The sequence below is a fragment of the Sciurus vulgaris genome, assembly GCF_902686455.1.
Source record: "Sciurus vulgaris genome assembly, chromosome: 8".
Taxonomy (NCBI): Eukaryota; Metazoa; Chordata; class Mammalia; order Rodentia; family Sciuridae; genus Sciurus; species Sciurus vulgaris.
In genome coordinates this window covers 104,130,947-104,149,027 of record NC_136468.1, presented here as the reverse complement: position 1 = coordinate 104,149,027, position 18,081 = coordinate 104,130,947, and the positions used below count along the sequence as shown (strand labels likewise).

Sequence of the window (18,081 nt, the reverse complement as noted above, 5' to 3'; positions counted from 1 at the left end):
ACATCTGTCAGGCCACACACATGGTGTAGTTTCCTGTGGCTGCTGTTATAAGTACCATAGGCTAGGTGGCTTAAAGAAGAAGTTTATTCTCTTACAGTTCTAGAAACCAAAATCAAGGCATCAGCATGACTTGTTTTTCTCTGGAGACTCTGAGGGACTTCTGTCTCAGGCCTTTCTCTAGCTTCTCTAGCCTCTCTCAGCTACATTACATCAGCCTATGCCCTGTTGTCACATGGCATTCTTTCTGTGTATCCAGATTTCCCTCTTAAAAGGGCATTAATCCTTTCATTAGAGGCTCAGTCTGTATCACCTCATCTTAATTGAACTAATCACACCTGCAAGGATCCTGTTTCCACGTAGAGTCACATTCATAATACCAGGTTTGGGACTTGGGGCACACAGTTCAACCCACAACCTACACTCAAAAGTTTAAAAAAAGGTTTATTGCTCATGGAGTGAGACTTTTGGGGCAGAACAACTGTCTTGGAGTTTTGCTTTGGTTTAGGGTGGTGACTGAGTGAGGGTCCCCAACCAGCACCAAAGGAGGAACCTCTGGCTTTCTTGTCACCCCACCAGATGTAGAGCAGAAAGGGAAGGGGACTTGAAAGCTCTCATATCTAACCCCACAGATGGAGTTGTTCTTTATTATTCAAAGGAGTTAATAACCTATTGTCAATTATATTTTCGTGAGCATTTGTACCTGTGTCATCTGTGATCATGATAGGGTGACAGTTGTGCCTGTGTTCATCTAGTGCTCTTCTGGTTCAGTTGTTTTCCTAGGTACCATCTTGTCTTTTGGCACCACCCAGTGAAGAAACCATGGTTGTTGGTAGGAATCAGTGGTTGATGTTAAACAGGACATAGGCCTGCTCACTGTTTTGCGCTGTTTGTGCAGGGCATTGATGGACACGGTCCAGGGGTTGTCTACTGTGAGGTGAATCAGCAGAAAAACAAAGGCGTGGCTTATCCCAGTGTCCAATGGATTCTTTCCTTCCTTCCTTCCTTTCTTTTTTCTTTCCTTTCATCCTGGGGATTGAACCACTGAACTATGTCCCAGACCTACCTGTTTACGTTTCTATCCATTTTTTTATTTTTTAGAGAGTGTCTTTCTGAGTTGATTAGGGCCTCACTAAGTTGCCAAAGTTGGTATTGAACTTGTGATCCTCTTGCCTCAGCTTTCCAAGTCACTGGGATTACTGGTGTGTGTCACCACACCCAACTCTAATAGATCATTTCTTATTCATTAAACACCCAGGTTTGCTGAATCAGAAACTCCAGGTTTTAGTACAAAAGCTCCCCAGTTAATTCTGTAGGAAAATTGGAAAAAAAAAAAAATAAGTAATAAGAAAGAAAATAAAAGGGAGAAATAAGAAAAGATACAAGGAAAGTTGGTCTTGCTTCATCTTCCATGGAGAGGTGGAAGTGAAAGGTAAGCCACCATAGACTTGTCAGAAATAGAATTAAGCCAATCACATTTGATGTAGGTCTCTGGGTGAATTCTATCTGTATCCTGGCAGTGTTCAGGGTTTTCATCCTGATCTGGAACAAACTAGTAGGTCTAACTGCTAACATGGGGAGAAAGAGCTGAGGACACTGAGGGTCAGGTAGTTCCTACCCTGGAGAGATGTCTGTGTAAGGAGGTGCCCCTGGAAGGCACACCCTAGAGGCTTGAGAGTGTTTGTTTTGGTGTATGTATGTGTATATTTATTTAATTTTTTTCTGGTACTAAGACTTGAAGCCAGGGGTCTGTTACCACCAACCTACATCTCCAGCTCTTTTTATGTTTTATTTTTAGGACAGGGTCTCACTTAGTTGCTGAGGCTGACCTTGAACTTGGGATACTTCTGCCTTAGACTTCTGAGTCACTGAGATTATAAGCATGCACCATTGTGCCTGGCTTATTTATTTATTTTCCAGATGGGGATCACACTTTATTTTCTACATTGATGTCAAACTCATGGGCACAAGTGATCCTCCTGCCTCAGCCTAATCGAGTAGCTGGGACTACAGGCATGTGCCACTATGCCTAGCTATTTTGGGGTTTTTTGGGTTTTTTTTCCCCTAAAGCTATTTATTGACAAGCCTCTGAGATAGTTTTAGATTACTTTTGCAAATGATGGAACTCATTTGCAAACCTGAAGTTTCATCATTTCACCTCTAGAGAGTGATTTTATCTCTATATTTTGGGGTCACCTAAACATATATTTTGAATACTAACAAGAGAATACTTACCCTTGGTATCATGGGGGTGCATACCTATAATCCCAGTGACTTGGGAGATGGAAGCAGGAGGATCACAAGTCAGAAGCCGCCCTCAGCAACTTAGTGAAACCCACTTAGACCCTCTGCAGCTTAGTGAAACCCCATCTCAAAATAAGAAAATAAAAAAGTCTGGGGATGTAGCTCAGTGGTAAAATGCCTCTGGATTTAATTCTCAGTACAAAAGGGGGGGCAATATTTACTCTCAAAAAATTACCTCTAGTATTAAAAGTAGAATTTTTTCAGAGTTGCTAAGGATATGGGAAAATATTCATTATTAGTTAAGTGAATAAGGAAGTAGAATGTGTAGAGCCAAATATACTAGTTAAGAAAAAGAAGCACATGGCCAAAGTGAGTCTCAGGAAAAGACTGAAACTACACAGCTACTAAGGAGGGAGTCAGAGGGAGCACACAGAATGCAGTGTATCCTTTAACAGATGAGTTAGAGTAGCATCAGTGGACTGAAAGGAGGGAAGGACAGATTAACATTGTGATAGTTTTTGAAAGTATGATAGGAAAAAAAGCAAAAGCATGATGCTTTTCAGTATTTTATATTTATATTATTTTTGGAATAAAATTAATATTAGTGATATTAGCAATTTGCAAAAACTACTTTGCAGAAGCTCCCTTGCCTTGCCTGTGTCTAGGACCTGTGGAAGTGCTATTAGTATTTTGCCATCCAGTTTTGACTCTGCCTATGATATAGACAGGAGGATACCTAAGGCCCCAAGGCCCACTGCTTAAAATGGGGCTAGAGTTAGAGGTAGCAGATTGGCTTTTTAAATTATTTTAAAAATTACTAGCTGTCATTAGAAGTCATCTCAAACCTTCCTAAACCTTAAAGATGAAGAGTTAGGTGAGGGTATAGCTCAGTGGTAGATCTTTTGACTAGCATGCACCAAGTCCTGGGTTCTATCCTCAACACTGCAAAAAACAAAGATGAGCTAGAAGGGAAACAAACATTCACGTTTGGGTCCTAACGCTGGTGATATGGGCAGATCCCTTGGCTACATCTCTCTGAGCCCTGCTTTCCACCTTGCAAAGTAGATTTTGGGTATTGTATTAGTTTGCTTGAGCTACCCCCCAAAAGTACAACTGGGGGTTTAAACAAGAGAGATTTACTTTTTCCCAATACTAGAGGCTGGAAGTTGTTGCTGAGGCTGCCTTGGAACTCTTAATGCTCCTGCCTCAGCCTCCTGAGCCACTGGAATTGTGGGTGTGCACCACCATGCCCAGCTCAGCCCTCTCCTTATCAGGAGACCAAATTCATCACATGAGGGCCTTGCCCTTATGGCCTCATTTAGTCTTAATTACCTAAAAGCTCCATCTCTAAATATAATCACATTGGGGTTACAACTTCAACATAAGAATTTTGAGGGAATACAAAATTCAGTCCAGTACAAGTATTCAAGGATATTGTGCATATGTAGTAAAGTTGTAAAATAAAAATCATTAGACACACACAAGTGTGACTCTGCCTCCAGTTTCCCCCATTTTTCAGGAGCAGTGATGGACCCACAATTCATGGTTTGTGCATTTCAGTTATGATGGGCTGCAGGCAGTTTAGTGGCAAGAATAAACTACAGAATTTGCAAATATGTACTCTTTTCTAAATTAGCACAAACTCAAAATCATCCCTGTGACTTTGCCACTTTTTCACTGCTTTCTTATGTGGGATGGAAAGGGGTGAAGTCAAATCCTATTCATGGAACTATCTGGAAGACATGTCGAGGGGCAAGTTTCCAGCTTGAGAGGCCACCTGTTATTGGCATCCTGGGTTGTAAAAACCTGTCATCTGCTCTCCCTACCTGAGATTCTCTGGCAGCATCCTTGAGCCCCTGGGCCAGGCTAGTAGCTTCCCTGCTGGGAACTATTTATAACCAGTCATGCTGTTTTCCTTTTTTAAGGTTGCTTTTGGTGTTTTTCATATTACAAAGCAATATGTAATATGTTCTTTGCAGACAACTGAAGAGAAAGCAATGAAAAACTCCCATTTTTATCAGCATCAAGGTCCTATGAAGTCAGAAAGTTGTTTAATGCTCTGTCTATCGTGACTAAGATGGCCATGCATGAAGGGAAACTCCAGCTATTGGAACCATCTTCAGGGGGTGGCAGAAGCCTCTCAGCAGAGGAGGAGACCCCAAGGAGCATGCTGGAATAACAACCACAGATACTAAAATTTCCTCTGGGAGGATATATTTAATAAACACAAAACTTTTGTCTTGCTGAGCAACTGAATGGAGGTTTAGGGAGGTGCTTCATGCCTTCTCTCAAGGGACCTGAGGCCTGTCCTCTATGCCATAGACTCACATATAGAATATGCACTCTTGAAAAATATAGTTTTAAGGGCACCATGTTATCAAAGCTTCTTTCGGCACTCATTTGTCTCATCTGTCCTGACACAGACTCATCATCATTTTAATAGCTCTGTTAGTTTTATAAAATTAACACATGCTTCTATTAAAAAGTACAAATAGGACCAAAGAAGATGAATGTCCTGTTACCCAGACATAAGTAACCACTATTAACTTTTTAATGTTTTTATTTGGAAATAATTTCCACTTAGAGATAAGTTATAAAAATAAAAAGGCCCCAAGGTTCCTTCCAGAGTCTCCTTTTTTTTCTTTTTTCTTTCTTTCTTTTTTTTTTTTTAGTGGTACTGGGGATGAGTCCAGGGGTATTCTACCTACCACTGAGCTACATTCACAATTCTTTTTTTATTTTGAGATAGGGTCTTGGCAGGTTGCCTATCCTAGCCTTGAAATTGTGATCCTCCTGCCTCAGCCTCTCGAGTTGCTAGGATTATAGATGTGTTCCACCATGTCTGGCCAGATTCTCCTATTAACATTTTACCTCATTTACTATTCCCTATTTATTGCTTCTCTGTGTACTCTTACGTTCTCTCTAATCTGTGTGTATATGAGCCTATATACACACATATAAACACATAAATCATTTTTTCTTAACTATTAGAAACATAGTCTGTTCAGGTTACTGTGACAAAATATCACAGACTGTGGGTGGTTTATAAGCAACAGAAATTTATTTCTCATAGTTCCGTAACTCTGGGAAGTCTGCGATCAAGGCACCATCTAGTGAGCTTATTTGCTGTGTCTTCACATGGTGGTAGATGAAACAAGCTCCCCTGGGCCTCTTTTATAAGGGTGCTAATCCCATTCATGGGAGCTCTACCTCCATCACCTTATCACCTCCAAAACCCCACCTCCAAATACCATCACACTGGGGGTAAACTTTTAACATATGAATTTTGGAATGATACAAGCATTTAGTCCATAGCAGAGAGTAAGTTGCATATACCATATCACTTTTCCCTTAAATCCTTCAGTGTCTGTTTCCTAAAAGAGGTACTTTCTTATATAATAACCACAGTATAGTAACACTGATGTACCCATATTTCATTTCTTTGTATTTTGACCCCAAAATTTCCTTTTCTAGTGCAGGATCTAGTATAGATCAGGTATGGTGTTTGATTTTGTCTCTTTAATACCCTTTAATCCTGAACATTTCCACAGTCTGTCTTTCATGACATGCATACTCTGGGATAATACAGTTCTCCCCTCTAGCGTAAAGTCCCTCATTTTGCATTTGTCCTTAAGATTGATCAGAACTTTACCTTGTGGGCTGTTCCTCAGTGTGTCACAGCAGGGGCACATGAAGTCTGCCTGTCCTCCACATTAAGGTTCATTTTGATCACCAGAGCATCACCTGAGCTCTTCATTGTGTAATTACTCTTCTTTTCTTCCTGGCACCTAATAAGCAGTCTAAAAGGAGACATTGTAATACCAGGCAAATAGCTTACTTCTCATCAACATTCTCCTCCAAGAGTTAGCATTTGATATTTGCTCTTGCTTGGACCATCTTAATATAATGATTGCAAAATGGTACCATTCTGACTACAGCTTCCCTTCCATATTTAACATTCTTTTTTGAGCAAGATTCCCCCACCCCAATTTAGTTGTCTGTTATCTGTATGGACTCATTAATTCCTGTTTTCAGTGGTTTTAAGTTACTGTATATAATTCTGTTCATGTTCACATTGTCCCCAGTTTGACCCAGGGAAGCCCCTCTAGCTGACACCTGTATCCCGTAGCATGCCCCAGAACTTTTCAGAGCACTTGCTTACTTTCTGAACTAATATGCTCAAGTTTCTTTTGTTCTTTCCCTGCCCTAGCCCTGGCTTTAGCCAGAATCTCCAAGGAGTCCTTGTTTCTTTTGCCATGGAATTAAAGGTACGAGGTGTGCGCATTGCTATTGCAGTCTTTGCTTCTTGGCCCTTATCTGGGGACAGAGCTAGGAAATAAATATGTATGTACATGCATATCTACACATAGAAATATACATGTACATACACAGATCTGAGGATGCATGTAGAAGTTATAGTTCATACTAATGCCTCGCATTCCATTATGCCTCTTTAGGTTTTGTAACTTCTTCTATCTTACATTTATATATCCTTTCTTCCACGAGAAAACCTTGACTTCTGACAAAATCAACACATTTACTTGTTTGCTCATTTCTAAGACATACCTAAAATAGGTTATTTTTAATGAAAATATAGTTCTTAAATCTATGAAAAAGAATTCAGGGGCATAGTGTAGCTCAGTGGTAGAGTGCTTGCCTAGCATGTTCAAGGCCATAGGTTTGATTCCCCAGCATCACTTAAAAAAAATTCAGGATTATCCCTCCCTGCCCACACTATTAACTTTTAATGAACATCCTTGTAGATTTCTCTATATGTACCTGTAGATAAATACACACAATTTTATTAAATTGTATCATACTACAGTATTGTTCCATAACCTGACTTCACCCTCTAATTAGTATACCATTAACATCTTTCCATAGTGTTTCATCTAAAATCATTTGTACACACAAAAAAATCCATAAGATATTTTGTAATGACTGCAGAATAAGATCATAATTCCCTGTTATCAGCCTTTGATTTTAAAAAGGCATCCAACTTTTTGCTATTATATATAAAGCTGGCATCAACATCTTTATAACTAAATCTTAATTATTTCCTTAGGATAGAAGTGGAATTACTGGTCAAAGGGTATGTATATTTTTATGTCTTTCTGAATGACTGTATTTATTCTCTGACCAGCAGATTTTGCAAGTGCTGGAGTTTCCAGGCTAATGATTCTTGACTGGGCTGCACATCAGAGTCATAGAGGGCACTTTTAAAAGCAGAGATGCCCAGAACCAGCTCCCAGAGGTTCTGGTTTCATGGATCTGGGGTATGACCCAGAGCTTGTAGTTTTTAAAAGCTCCCCAAGAGATTTTCATATGCAGCCAATTTGATAGGTGTAAGCAGTAGTTCATTATTTTAATTATATTTTTCTTCTGAAATTGTTTCAGGCACTCTGATTTGGGAGAAGTGGCCCCAGAAATAAAACCATCAGAGAGACGAACAGCTGTGGCAATTGCAGGTAAAGCTGGACTTAAGCCCACTTTGAAGCGGATTGGGTTTCTGGATTTCAGTACTTCCCTAAGCTGGGGATCATGTACCTCCTTTATTTTTCCTTTTTACAAGAAGATTCTTTCTCAAGTTATTCTGTTCAAGTGTTGTGCCTACTTTTTAGTGGAGATATTATGTTATAAAGTTGTAAGAGTTCTTTGTTTGTTTGTTTGGTACTGGGGCTTGACCCAGGGGTGTGTTACCACTGAGCTATATCCCCAGTCCATTTTATTTTTTATTGTGAAGCAGTGCTTTTTATATTTTATTTTGAGACACTGAGTTGATTGTCTGTCTTCCTACCTTTTTTCCCTTTTCTTTCCCCTTCCTTTCTCTCTCCTTCCTTCCTTCCTTCCTTCCTTCCTTCCTTCCTTCCTTCCTTCCTTCCTTCCTTCCTTCCTTCCTTCCTTCCTTCCTCCCTCCCTCCCTCCCTGCCTCCCTCCTTCCCTCCTTCCTTCCTTCCTTCCTATGCTGGGGATCAAATCCAGGGCCTCAAATATGCTAGGCAAGCACTCTACAACTAAGCTACATCCCAAGCCCTCTTTTTACTTTTATTGTCCTTTGATGCACAAATTATTATTTTTTTCTTCTGTTGCCTGTGCTTTTGGTATATAAGAACCCATTGTCAAATTCAAATTTATGAAGATTTTTGTCTATGTCTTCTAAGAGTTTCATGGTTTTGGTACTTTCATTTATATCATTTATATCATTGATCCATTTTGAATTAATATATTGTGTACAGTATTAGGTAGGGGTCTAACTTTATTCTTTTGCTTGCACATATCCACACCTCATTTCTTTTTCTTTTTTTCTTTTTTTGTAATACTAGGGATTAAACCTAGGGGTACTCTACCACCAACTACATCCTCAGCCCCTTTTATTTCTTATTTTAAGACAGAATCTTACTAAATTGCCTAGACTAGCCTGAAAGTTGTGATATTCCTGCCACAACCTCCCAAGTCACTGGGATTATAGGTGTGTGCCACTAAGCCCAGCTCATACCTCATTCTTGATGCTAATAGCTCCAGGGTGTGAAATGGTGTCTTAAATGTCTATTTACTGCCCAATAACAAGTATTCCAAAATTTTGTGGAAAACACGAGAGGGTGCATGCCAAGTGTTGTCATAATTGGTGGGAGGAGATCATTTTGTTTGAGGGAAAATGGTTTTAATTGCCTTATTTTGAGTTCTCCCACTTATGCTAACAACAGTTCTTACTGTATATAATTTTAGTGGTAGACCTGGCCCACACACTGCCCTTGTGCCCATTTGAGCCTGGTGCTTACCTCCTCCTTAGGCCAGGTCCTACCCAACAGGAATTCTAGTGGAGACCTTGGCTCATGGAACTGAGCCTTGCTGGCCTCCCTATATTTACTGTGGATTTGTGTCCTTGCTGGGTTCCTGCGTTGTTCCTATCTGCCTGTCGCATAGTTTGCTTATTTGCCGTCTGCATCTCTGCCTGTGGAACATTAGGTTGTCCCCACTCCTTAGTTTCCTGATTTTGACTACTTTGTGTTTCCTTGACTTCTTGTACCTGTTATCTCTCTGTATTGAAATCAGGCTCTTCCCCCATCCCTAACCAAGCAAAGCCCTGTTTTCTCTAGGTTATTTTTTTTTCTTTTTCTTTTTTTTTTGCGGGGGTGCTGGGGATCGAACCCAGGGCTTGCAAGGCAAGCACTCTACCAACTGAGCTATCCCCCCAGCCCCTTCTAGGTTACTTTTGATTCCAGCTCAGACTACTTTAGAACCCCCAACCCCATCTTTGAGTCTCTAGTGTTTCCCACTCTCTTCTCTAGCTATTTACTCTCTTTATTTGAATTCTTTGCAAAAATTTTTTTCTGGTGTTTTCTTTACTTTGAGTAGAGTAACCTTTTGACTTCTAGAATTTGATTCATCCTGCATTGTCTCTCATATCTTTGGGCTCTAAGAAGCCATTTCCTTTTTCTCTCTTCAGCCTGTCTCATGTCCATTTCCCAGAGACATCATCAAAGAAGAAAGTTTGAAGTATTAGGATTTCTCTTAATTATATGGGAATCATGAGGATTGATAAATCTGAAAATATCAGATTCTTTTCTTGATAATAAGTTCTTAAAAATATAAATTTGGGAACTGAAGATGTAACTCAGTGATAGAAGGCTTCCCTCACATGCACAAGGCACTGGGTTTTTTTAAAGTCTTTTTTCCTGATAGCATCTGATAGCATTAGTTAAATACACTCTATAATTAAAATATTAGTATTGATGGATTTAGTGTAATGCTAGAGACACAACTTTCCCCACTCTCCCCTCCATACCTGGGGATTTGTACTCTGATATAAAAATATCACTATAAGTGATTATAAAGACTCCTTCTGATAGAATAAAAATAATGCTGAGCAGGGCTCTGTGGCACATGATTGTAATCCCGGCTACTTGGGATGCTGAAGCAGGAGGATTGCAAGTTTGAAGCTAGCATGAGCAGTTTAGTGAGACCTTCTCTCAAAATAAAATTTTTAAAAAGGGATGGAGAGCTGGGCATGATGGCATATACCTTTAATCTCAGTGACTCAGTAGATAAGGCAAGAGAATTATAAATTATAGGCCAGCCTCAGCAACTTAACCAGAGTCTATCTCAAAAATAAAATAAAAAGGGCTGGGAATATAGCTCAAAGATAAAGCACCCCTGGATTCCATCCAGTACCACCAAAGAGCAGGGGTTGAGGGAAGGTGCTTGGGATACAGTTCAGTGGTGGAGCACTTGCCTGTCTATATGCCTGAGTCACTAGATTCAATTGCCAGTACTGCAAAGAAAAATTCCAAAACCCAAAACATTTCTTGAGCATTTCAGATAAGGAATATTCAACCTGTAGTATAAACGGTAATCATTGACCACGGTATCCTTACTTGAACTTTGTGCGTTTGTTTGTGTGTGTGGTGCTGGGGATTGAACTCAGGGCCTCATGCGTGCTAGGCAAGCACTCTACTACTGAGCTATACCTCCAGCCCTCTTCCTTAAATGTTTTGATAAAAAGGTTCTAACTTGCTGATGAAACTAAATCTCTGTGGTTTTCTTTTGTTTTGTTTTCTTTTGTTTTTTAGATCTGGAATGGAGAGAAATGGAAGGAGATGACTGCGGGTTCCATTATGGAGGTAGAAACTATGGAACTTAGCATAGATTGGTTTGGGGAAGGAAAAGGAGGAGAGAAAAGTGAAAAATAACTGGGATTTTATATTTGTAATAATTGAGATACGTTGTTATTTTGGTAAGAAAGGAGGAGGGTTCTGGGTTTAGCTTAAATTACTTTGTGCCAATCATTTTTCTTTTCTTTTTTTGGTGCTATACTGAGACTTGAACCCAGGGACATGCTAGGTAATTGCTTTATCTCTGAGCCATATTAGCCCTGACTCTTTCTTTCTTTTCTCATAGATGGTACAAACGAAGCTCAGGACAATGACTTCCCAACAGGTATGCATTTTCTCTTTCTATTCTAGCTTTCTTTTCTTTCTTTCTTTCTTTCTTTCTTTCTTTCTTTCTTTCTTTCTTTCTTTCTTTCTTTCTTTCTTTCTTTCTTTCTTTCTTTTTCTTTCTTTCTTTCTCTTTCTTTCTTTCTTTCTTTCTTTCTCTCTTTCTTTCTCTCTCTCCCTCTCTCTCCCTCCCTCCCTCCCTCCCTCTCTCTTTTCTTTTCTTTTCTCTTTTCTTTTCTTTCATCAGGGGTGCTTAACCACTGAACCACACTCACAGACTGTTTTATTTTTTATTTTGAGAAAGGGTTTTACTTGATGGCTTACAGCTTCACTAAATTGCGAGGCTGGCTGTGAACCTGTGATCTTCCTGTCTCAGCCTTCCAAGCCTCTGGGATTGTAGGCATGCACCACTGCACCCAGCTATTCTAGCTTTCTGATGTATTATTGGAGAGGAACATTGTCTAGGCTGGTAGTTCCCATATCTAGCTGCATTAAATCCTGGGAAGACAAGGTGCTCAGATCTGGGATGTTCTAATCCATTAGTGCTTTATGGACCATTAATAATATTGCTGAAAACCAAACTCCTGGGGAGCTCACTAACCATGGGTCATCACCAGCAGCCTTCTTCTTCAACACATCCACTTCTGTAGTTAGCATCTTTGGAGGGGACACCTAGGATTTTTTTTTTCTTTTTTTTTTTTTTTTTTTTTTTTTTTTGGTACTGGGGATTAAGCCTAGGGGCCTCATACCAGCTGCGTAAGCTACATCCTGATTCTTTTTTTGAAATTTTATTTTGAGATAAGGTGTTGCCAAGTTGTCCAGGCTGGCCTTGAATTTGCAATGCTCCTGCTTCAGCCTCCTACACAGCTGGGATTATAAGTGTGTTACCATGCTTGGCTGAATGGAATCTTTTATTTTAAACTGAAGTGTTTATGATCTCAGTTAGGTTTAGAAACTCTTCATGTGGTCTAATAGTTTCACCTGAGTTTGGGAGTGCAGGCCCAGAGTTGCCAAACAGCCTGCCAAGAGCCATAGTCTAGGCATAGGTGCATGTGTGAATGGGGTTGTTTGTTCTGACTTTTCCCTGTTCCCTTTTACTATTTTGTAACTTAATAAAAACATTTGTTCTATGTATAAACAAGAAAAGTTATGTCCCTGATTTCATCCAGGCAAAACTATGAAACCTGAAAAATATCCATGTAGGATGTTGCCATGGCACAACCCTTTCCATGCAGTTCCTCTGTTTTTGCAAGTTCACAGGCCACTTGCTCTCTCCTGGGTGGTCTTATAACTACACTGCTGTAGAACTCTGAGCCCTATAGTCAGTGCTGTGGCGCATTTAGGTCACTTGGGAAAGGTCCTGAATCTGTTACTTGACCTTGAGAAACAAGAGAAGGGCTGAATCAACCAGTGCTTCCTCTCATGGTTTGAGCATATTGCTTCCTCTCAAGAGGAACTGGAGAAAAGTTTGGAGCTTTCATTATATTTATTGTTTCGTACATTAAGTGATTATGTGCAGTATGAACATTGGTAAAATGCCAGGCCAAGACTCATGGTGGTGAGACCCTTGGAGGTAGCAAACGTGTTTAGAGCAGCTAACTTGTAAGATTTTACATTGTATAGGGTGATATTTGACTCTTTGCACAAATAAACAAGTTTACACTTGCTAGCAATTTGCACCAGATATTTTACTATGACTGGAAACTACATTATTGGCATTAAATCTGTAAAATGTTGCTGAGCTATGACTGCTGACTCTTCCATGCTTGATAATATTTTCCTTTAAAGTATCGTCCAACTTATTTAAAGAAAAAATAACATTAGAAACCAGAGAATTAAGTGATTGTGCTGCCTGTGGAAACTTCCAGGTGACTTTGAGGAAGCACAAGGCTCAGCTTGAGTGTGTGGCCAGAAGCACATGAATAACACTGTGGCATTATGGGATAGGAGGTGGGACCTGCATTCATTGCCTAAGGGGCATGTGCTGCTCACTCTAACCAATTCATTTTGAGCTGAGTGTTAGATTTTGCAGATTTCTAGAGAAACTAGAAATTGGTGCTTTTACATGAACTCTCCCAGTTCTTAAATGTGACTCTTTTGTTTCCTTTTTTCCTTTCTGCTTTCTAATGTCATATACATCTGTGTTAGATGATAGTATTTATCTTGATACTGGGTCCCCTCCTCTTCCCTGATCTCAGGTCTGCTTGGGCACACCCTGAGCCTCCTGTTCCTACATCCCACTCTGAGGGACATCCTCTCTAATCCTTCCCTGCTGGACTCCCCCTCTCCAGCTCTACAGTGGCCCTGACTCAGGAATGCAGACTGAGCGCTCATGTCTTCATTTCTTTCCACAGTGGAGAGAAGCAGGCTTCAGGAAATGCTATCCCTATTGGGACTGGAGACATACCAAGTGCAGAAGCTCTGCCTCCAGGACTCTCTGCAGATCAGTTTTGACAGCATGAAGAACTGGGCCCCTCAGGTTCCCAAGGACCTGCCCTGGCATTTCCTCAGGAAGCTGCAGGCCCTCAATGCTGAAGCCAGGAATACCACCATGGTGCTGGATATGCCTCCAGATGCCCGGCCTGCAGAGAAGGAGAACCAGATGGAGGAGGAGATGATCTACTGGGATCCAGCTGAGGACATTGCTGCTGATGACATCTACTCTTTTTCTGAGCTACCAACGCCCGACACACCAGTAAACCCCCTGGACCTTCTCTGTGCCCTGCTGCTGTCCTCAGACAGCTTTCTGCAACAGGAAATCGTGCTCAAGATGTCCCTCTGCCAATTTGCACTCCCGCTTGTGTTGCCTGACTCAGAAAACCACTACCACACCTTTCTGCTGTGGGCCCTAAGGGCCGTTGTACGGACGTGGTGGTCCCAGCCCCCACGGGGCCTGGGCAGCCTCCGAGAGGACAGTGTGGTCCTATCCAGGGCACCCACCTTTGCTTTTGTGCGCATGGATGTCAGCAGCAACTCTAAGTCTCAGCTGCTCAATGCCATCCTCAGCCCAGGCCGAAGGCAGTGGGACTGCTTCTGGCATCGAGATCTCAACTTGGGCACTAATCCCCGAGAGATTGCAGATGGGTTGGTAGAAATTTCTTGGTTTTTCCCCAGCGGCAGGGATGACCTGGATGTCTTCCCAGAGCCTGTGGCCTTTCTGAACCTGCGAGGTGATATTGGGTCTCACTGGCTGCAGTTTAAACTCTTGACAGAAATATCTTCAGCTGTGTTTATTCTGACAGACAACATCAGTAAGAAGGAATATAAACTGTTGTACTCCATGAAGGAATCAACCACAAAATACTACTTCATTCTGAGTCCCTACCGGGGGAAACGGAACACAAACCTCCGATTCCTGAACAAGCTAATCCCTGTGCTGAAGATAGACCACTCACATGTCCTGGTGAAGGTCAGCAGCACTGACAGTGAGAGCTTTGTGAGGAGGATCAGAGGAATCGTGGGTAGTGTGGTACGGTCCCCCTGCAGGAGGGTGTCTGTGGAAGACATGGCTCATGCAGCCCGGAAGTTGGGCCTCAGAGTTGATGAGGACTGTGAGGAGTGTCAGAAGGCAAAGGACCGAATGGAGAGAATCACCAGGAAGATCAAGGACATAGATGCCTACAGGAGGGATGAGCTGAGGCTGCAGGGGGACCCTGGAAGGAAGGCAGCCCAAGTGGAGAGGGAGTTCTGCCAACTTCAGTGGGCCCCAGACCCACCTGAGAAGCACCGGGCTGAACTGAGGCGACGGTTCCTGGAGCTCCGGATGCAGCAGAATGGCCAGGAGCCTACCTCAGGGGTACAGGAATTCATTGCTGGGATCAGCAGCCCCTCCCTGGGTGAGAGACAATACTTCCTGAGGTGGATGGAGTGGGGTCTGGCTCGGGTGGGCCAGCCACGGCTGAGACAGCCCCCAGAGACTCTTCTCACCCTGAGACCAAAACTCTGTGGGGCTTCAGACTTGAGTGAACCACTCTGGCCTGAGCCTCTTGGGGTGGAACATTTCCTGCGGGAAATGGGGCAGTTCTATGAGGCAGAGAGCTGCCTGGTGGAGGCTGGGAGGCTGCCAGCTGGCCAGAGGCGCTTTGCCCATTTCCCAGGCCTGGCTGTGGAGCTGCTGCTGCTGGGGCTGCCCCTGGAGTTGGTGGATGGGGGAACCCTGAGCATCCCTGTTCGTTGGGTCACAGGGCTCCTCAAGGAGCTGCATATCCGCCTGGACAGGAGGTCTCGGCTGGTAGTTCTGTCTGCCCTGGGAGTACCAGGCACAGGGAAATCCATGCTTCTCAACACCATGTTTGGCCTGCGGTTTGCTACCGGGAGGAGCTGCAGTCCCCGGGGGGCCTTCATGCAGCTCATCACAGTGGCTGAGGGCTTCAGCCAGGACCTGGGCTGTGACCACATCCTTGTGATAGACTCTGGGGGGCTGATCAGTGGGGCTTTGACCTCGGCTGGGGACAGGTTTGAGCTGGAGGCTTCATTGGCCACTCTGCTTATGGGGTTGAGTAATGTTACTGTGGTCAGTTTAGCTGAAACGAGGGACATTCCACCAGCTATTCTGCATGCGTTTCTGAGGTTGGAAAAAACAGGACACATGCCCAACTATCAGTTTGTGTACCAGAACCTTCATGACATGCCTGCCCCCAGCCCCAAGCCAAGAGACAGGAGGCAGCTCTTGGATCCACCCAGTGACCTGAGCAGAGCTGCTGCCCAGATGGAGAAGCAAGGTGGTGGCTTCCGGACACTGGCAGGCCTGGCCTTCTGTGACCCTGAGAGGCAGCATGTCTGGCATGTCCCTGGACTGTGGCATGGAGCACCACCTATGGCTGCTGTGAGCCTGGGGTACAGTGAGGCCATTTTTGAATTGAAGAGATGCCTGCTAGAAAACATCAGAAATGGCCTGTCCAACCAAAACAAAAACATCCAGCAGCTCATTGAGCTGGTGCGGCGGCTGTAAGTGTTCAGGTGTGGAGGCTGCTGTGGTGGCCTATTCTGATGGGGTCTAGCAGGCTGTGCCCAGGCACCTGAGAGGCGGCTGGTGCCTGCTGCACACGAGAAGGAAGACCAGTGAAAGACAGTGGGTAGGGGTCTCCTAACAGTGTTAAGAAAAGAAATTATCTCACAGACCAGCTCAGAGATGTCATTGGGGATATCAGAGGCCCTGGGTAGGGTGACACAAGCAGTAATTTGATCCTTGTTCCTGAACCCTGTCAAGGCTCCTGAGGGTTGGCCCTCTGGACAGCTACTCCTTCATTGGCCCCTGAAGTGGGGAACAGTTTTCCTCAGGTCCCAGCAGGCAGGGACATCCAGTTGAGGTTAGGAGTTGTCCTGAGGAAGCAGAGGGCAGGCCTTGCTTCTACCTAACCCGAGGGTTGTGGACCAGCATTTGAGGTTTCGGTGATGTGATCCTGCCCATGTGTGCCAAGGCACTGCCGTGGCACCGGGTGTATGGACTGATCTGTGAAGCCTTCCCTGATTCTTGCTGAGGAAGCATTCATCAGAAACCCTTTGTGTCCCAGCACTTTGTCATACCTCTGCCTCAACATTTCATGGTGTATTGTCACTCATGTGTTTACTGTCTGGCCCCAGACTGTGAGCTCCTTGAGGGCAGGGACAGAACATCCAGCTCTGTATCCCTAGGGTCTGGCACACTGTAGGCACTTAATAAATGTTTGTCGAATGAATGAATGCTCACATGATAGTAGTACACAGGTTCTGCCTCTCTGTGCCTTCACTGTTCTCTGTGCTCAGAGAAGATAGCAGCAACTGCCTGAGGAGGGATCTGGAGAACTGCATAACAGATGTGAAATTGTTCCCTCTCTTTAAGCAAAGAGCCATTCTTCCGGCTGTTAACTGAGAAAGGAACTAGATGCCTTCACAAGAACTTAGGTAATTCCATCTTCGTCCCATTTTGTAGGTGATGGAGAAAGCCCCAGACTGCACACCTGCAGGGCAGAACACAGAGGCATCAGTGGCATACTCATCCATTGGCCCTTGCTAACCTCCACAATATCTAAAGATCCCTGAGCCACCAGGGCAGGGCCAGCCTGACCCTTCTGATGTCCTCTCCAGCATCCTTCCCAGCCCCACTTATCCACCATTTAGGCCTGATACTTGACCAGGGACCTTGGACTCCTGCCCTGTTGATCCTCCAGCTGGAATCCTAACCTGTGCTAGCCATCCCCAAGGGCCATTGCTCACGTCTTGTAAGCCTCAGAGACCCACTGCAGCCATATCACCAGCCCTAGGAATTTCTTCTTGATTCTCTGAGCCTTGCTGCTTAGGCCTTAGAATCTCCTGTTTCTTAACTTCAGAGAAACTAGACCCTCTGCCAGGCAGTGGCCAGGGTGCCTAGCCTGTTTCTTGTCCTTTTACCAGACTCAGCAAAGGTGCCCTCAGCTCTAGGGCTTCTGGTCTGGAACCCTTTCTTGAATGGAAGTTCCCTGATCCTCCTTCTGTCTTCCTTCGCTTCGTGGGGGACCCGAGATTCTCCACCTGCTGCTCTCTTCACTTTCAAAGTATTGTCACTGTGATATGGGAGCAGGTTCTAGTTATGTGTAGTAGGTAGATAGCAGTCCTGGGATTCAGCAAACCTGGTCTTTCACTAAGTTTAAGGAAATCTTTCCCTTCTAAAACTAAAAATGAATATAAATGGCATGGAGGTGTAATCCCGGCTACTGGAGAGGCTGAGGCAGGGTTGCAAGTTCCAGGCTAGCCATAGTGAGGCTGCAACTTAGACCCTGTCTCAAAAAGGGCTGGGGCTATAGCTCAAAGGTAGGGTATTTGCATTTAGTGTATGAAGCCCTGGATTCAATCTCCAGTTCTGGGGGTGGGAGGCAAGGGGGGATGCTGGCTGAGTTGGAAATACCAAGGCCTTTCCTTTTTTTACACAGAGCCACAGAAGCTGCCC

General features: G+C 43.4%; 1 protein-coding gene across 11 annotated transcripts in view; it reads left to right on the top strand.

Moving 5' to 3' along the window:
* The window catches only part of URGCP (upregulator of cell proliferation), a 39,395-nt gene extending 22,527 nt beyond the window's left edge, over positions 1–16,868 (top strand). For 4 of the 11 annotated variants that reach the window (XM_079150715.1, XM_079150718.1, XM_079150716.1 and 1 more), the window contains exons 2-6: positions 7,307–7,333; positions 7,639–7,709; positions 10,812–10,862; positions 11,140–11,178; positions 13,532–16,868. In XM_079150715.1, the coding sequence (XP_079006841.1) occupies positions 10,829–10,862; positions 11,140–11,178; positions 13,532–16,128 (2,670 nt within the window). In that variant the 5' untranslated portion in view covers positions 7,307–7,333; positions 7,639–7,709; positions 10,812–10,828 and the 3' untranslated portion in view covers positions 16,129–16,868. Of the gene's footprint in view, positions 1–4,944; positions 6,510–7,306; positions 7,334–7,638; positions 7,710–10,811; positions 10,863–11,139; positions 11,179–13,531 lie in introns of those variants that run through there. The other 7 variants (XM_079150720.1, XM_079150719.1, XM_079150723.1 and 4 more) reach the window with 4 other exon arrangements.
* Positions 16,869–18,081: the final 1,213 nt, after the last annotated feature.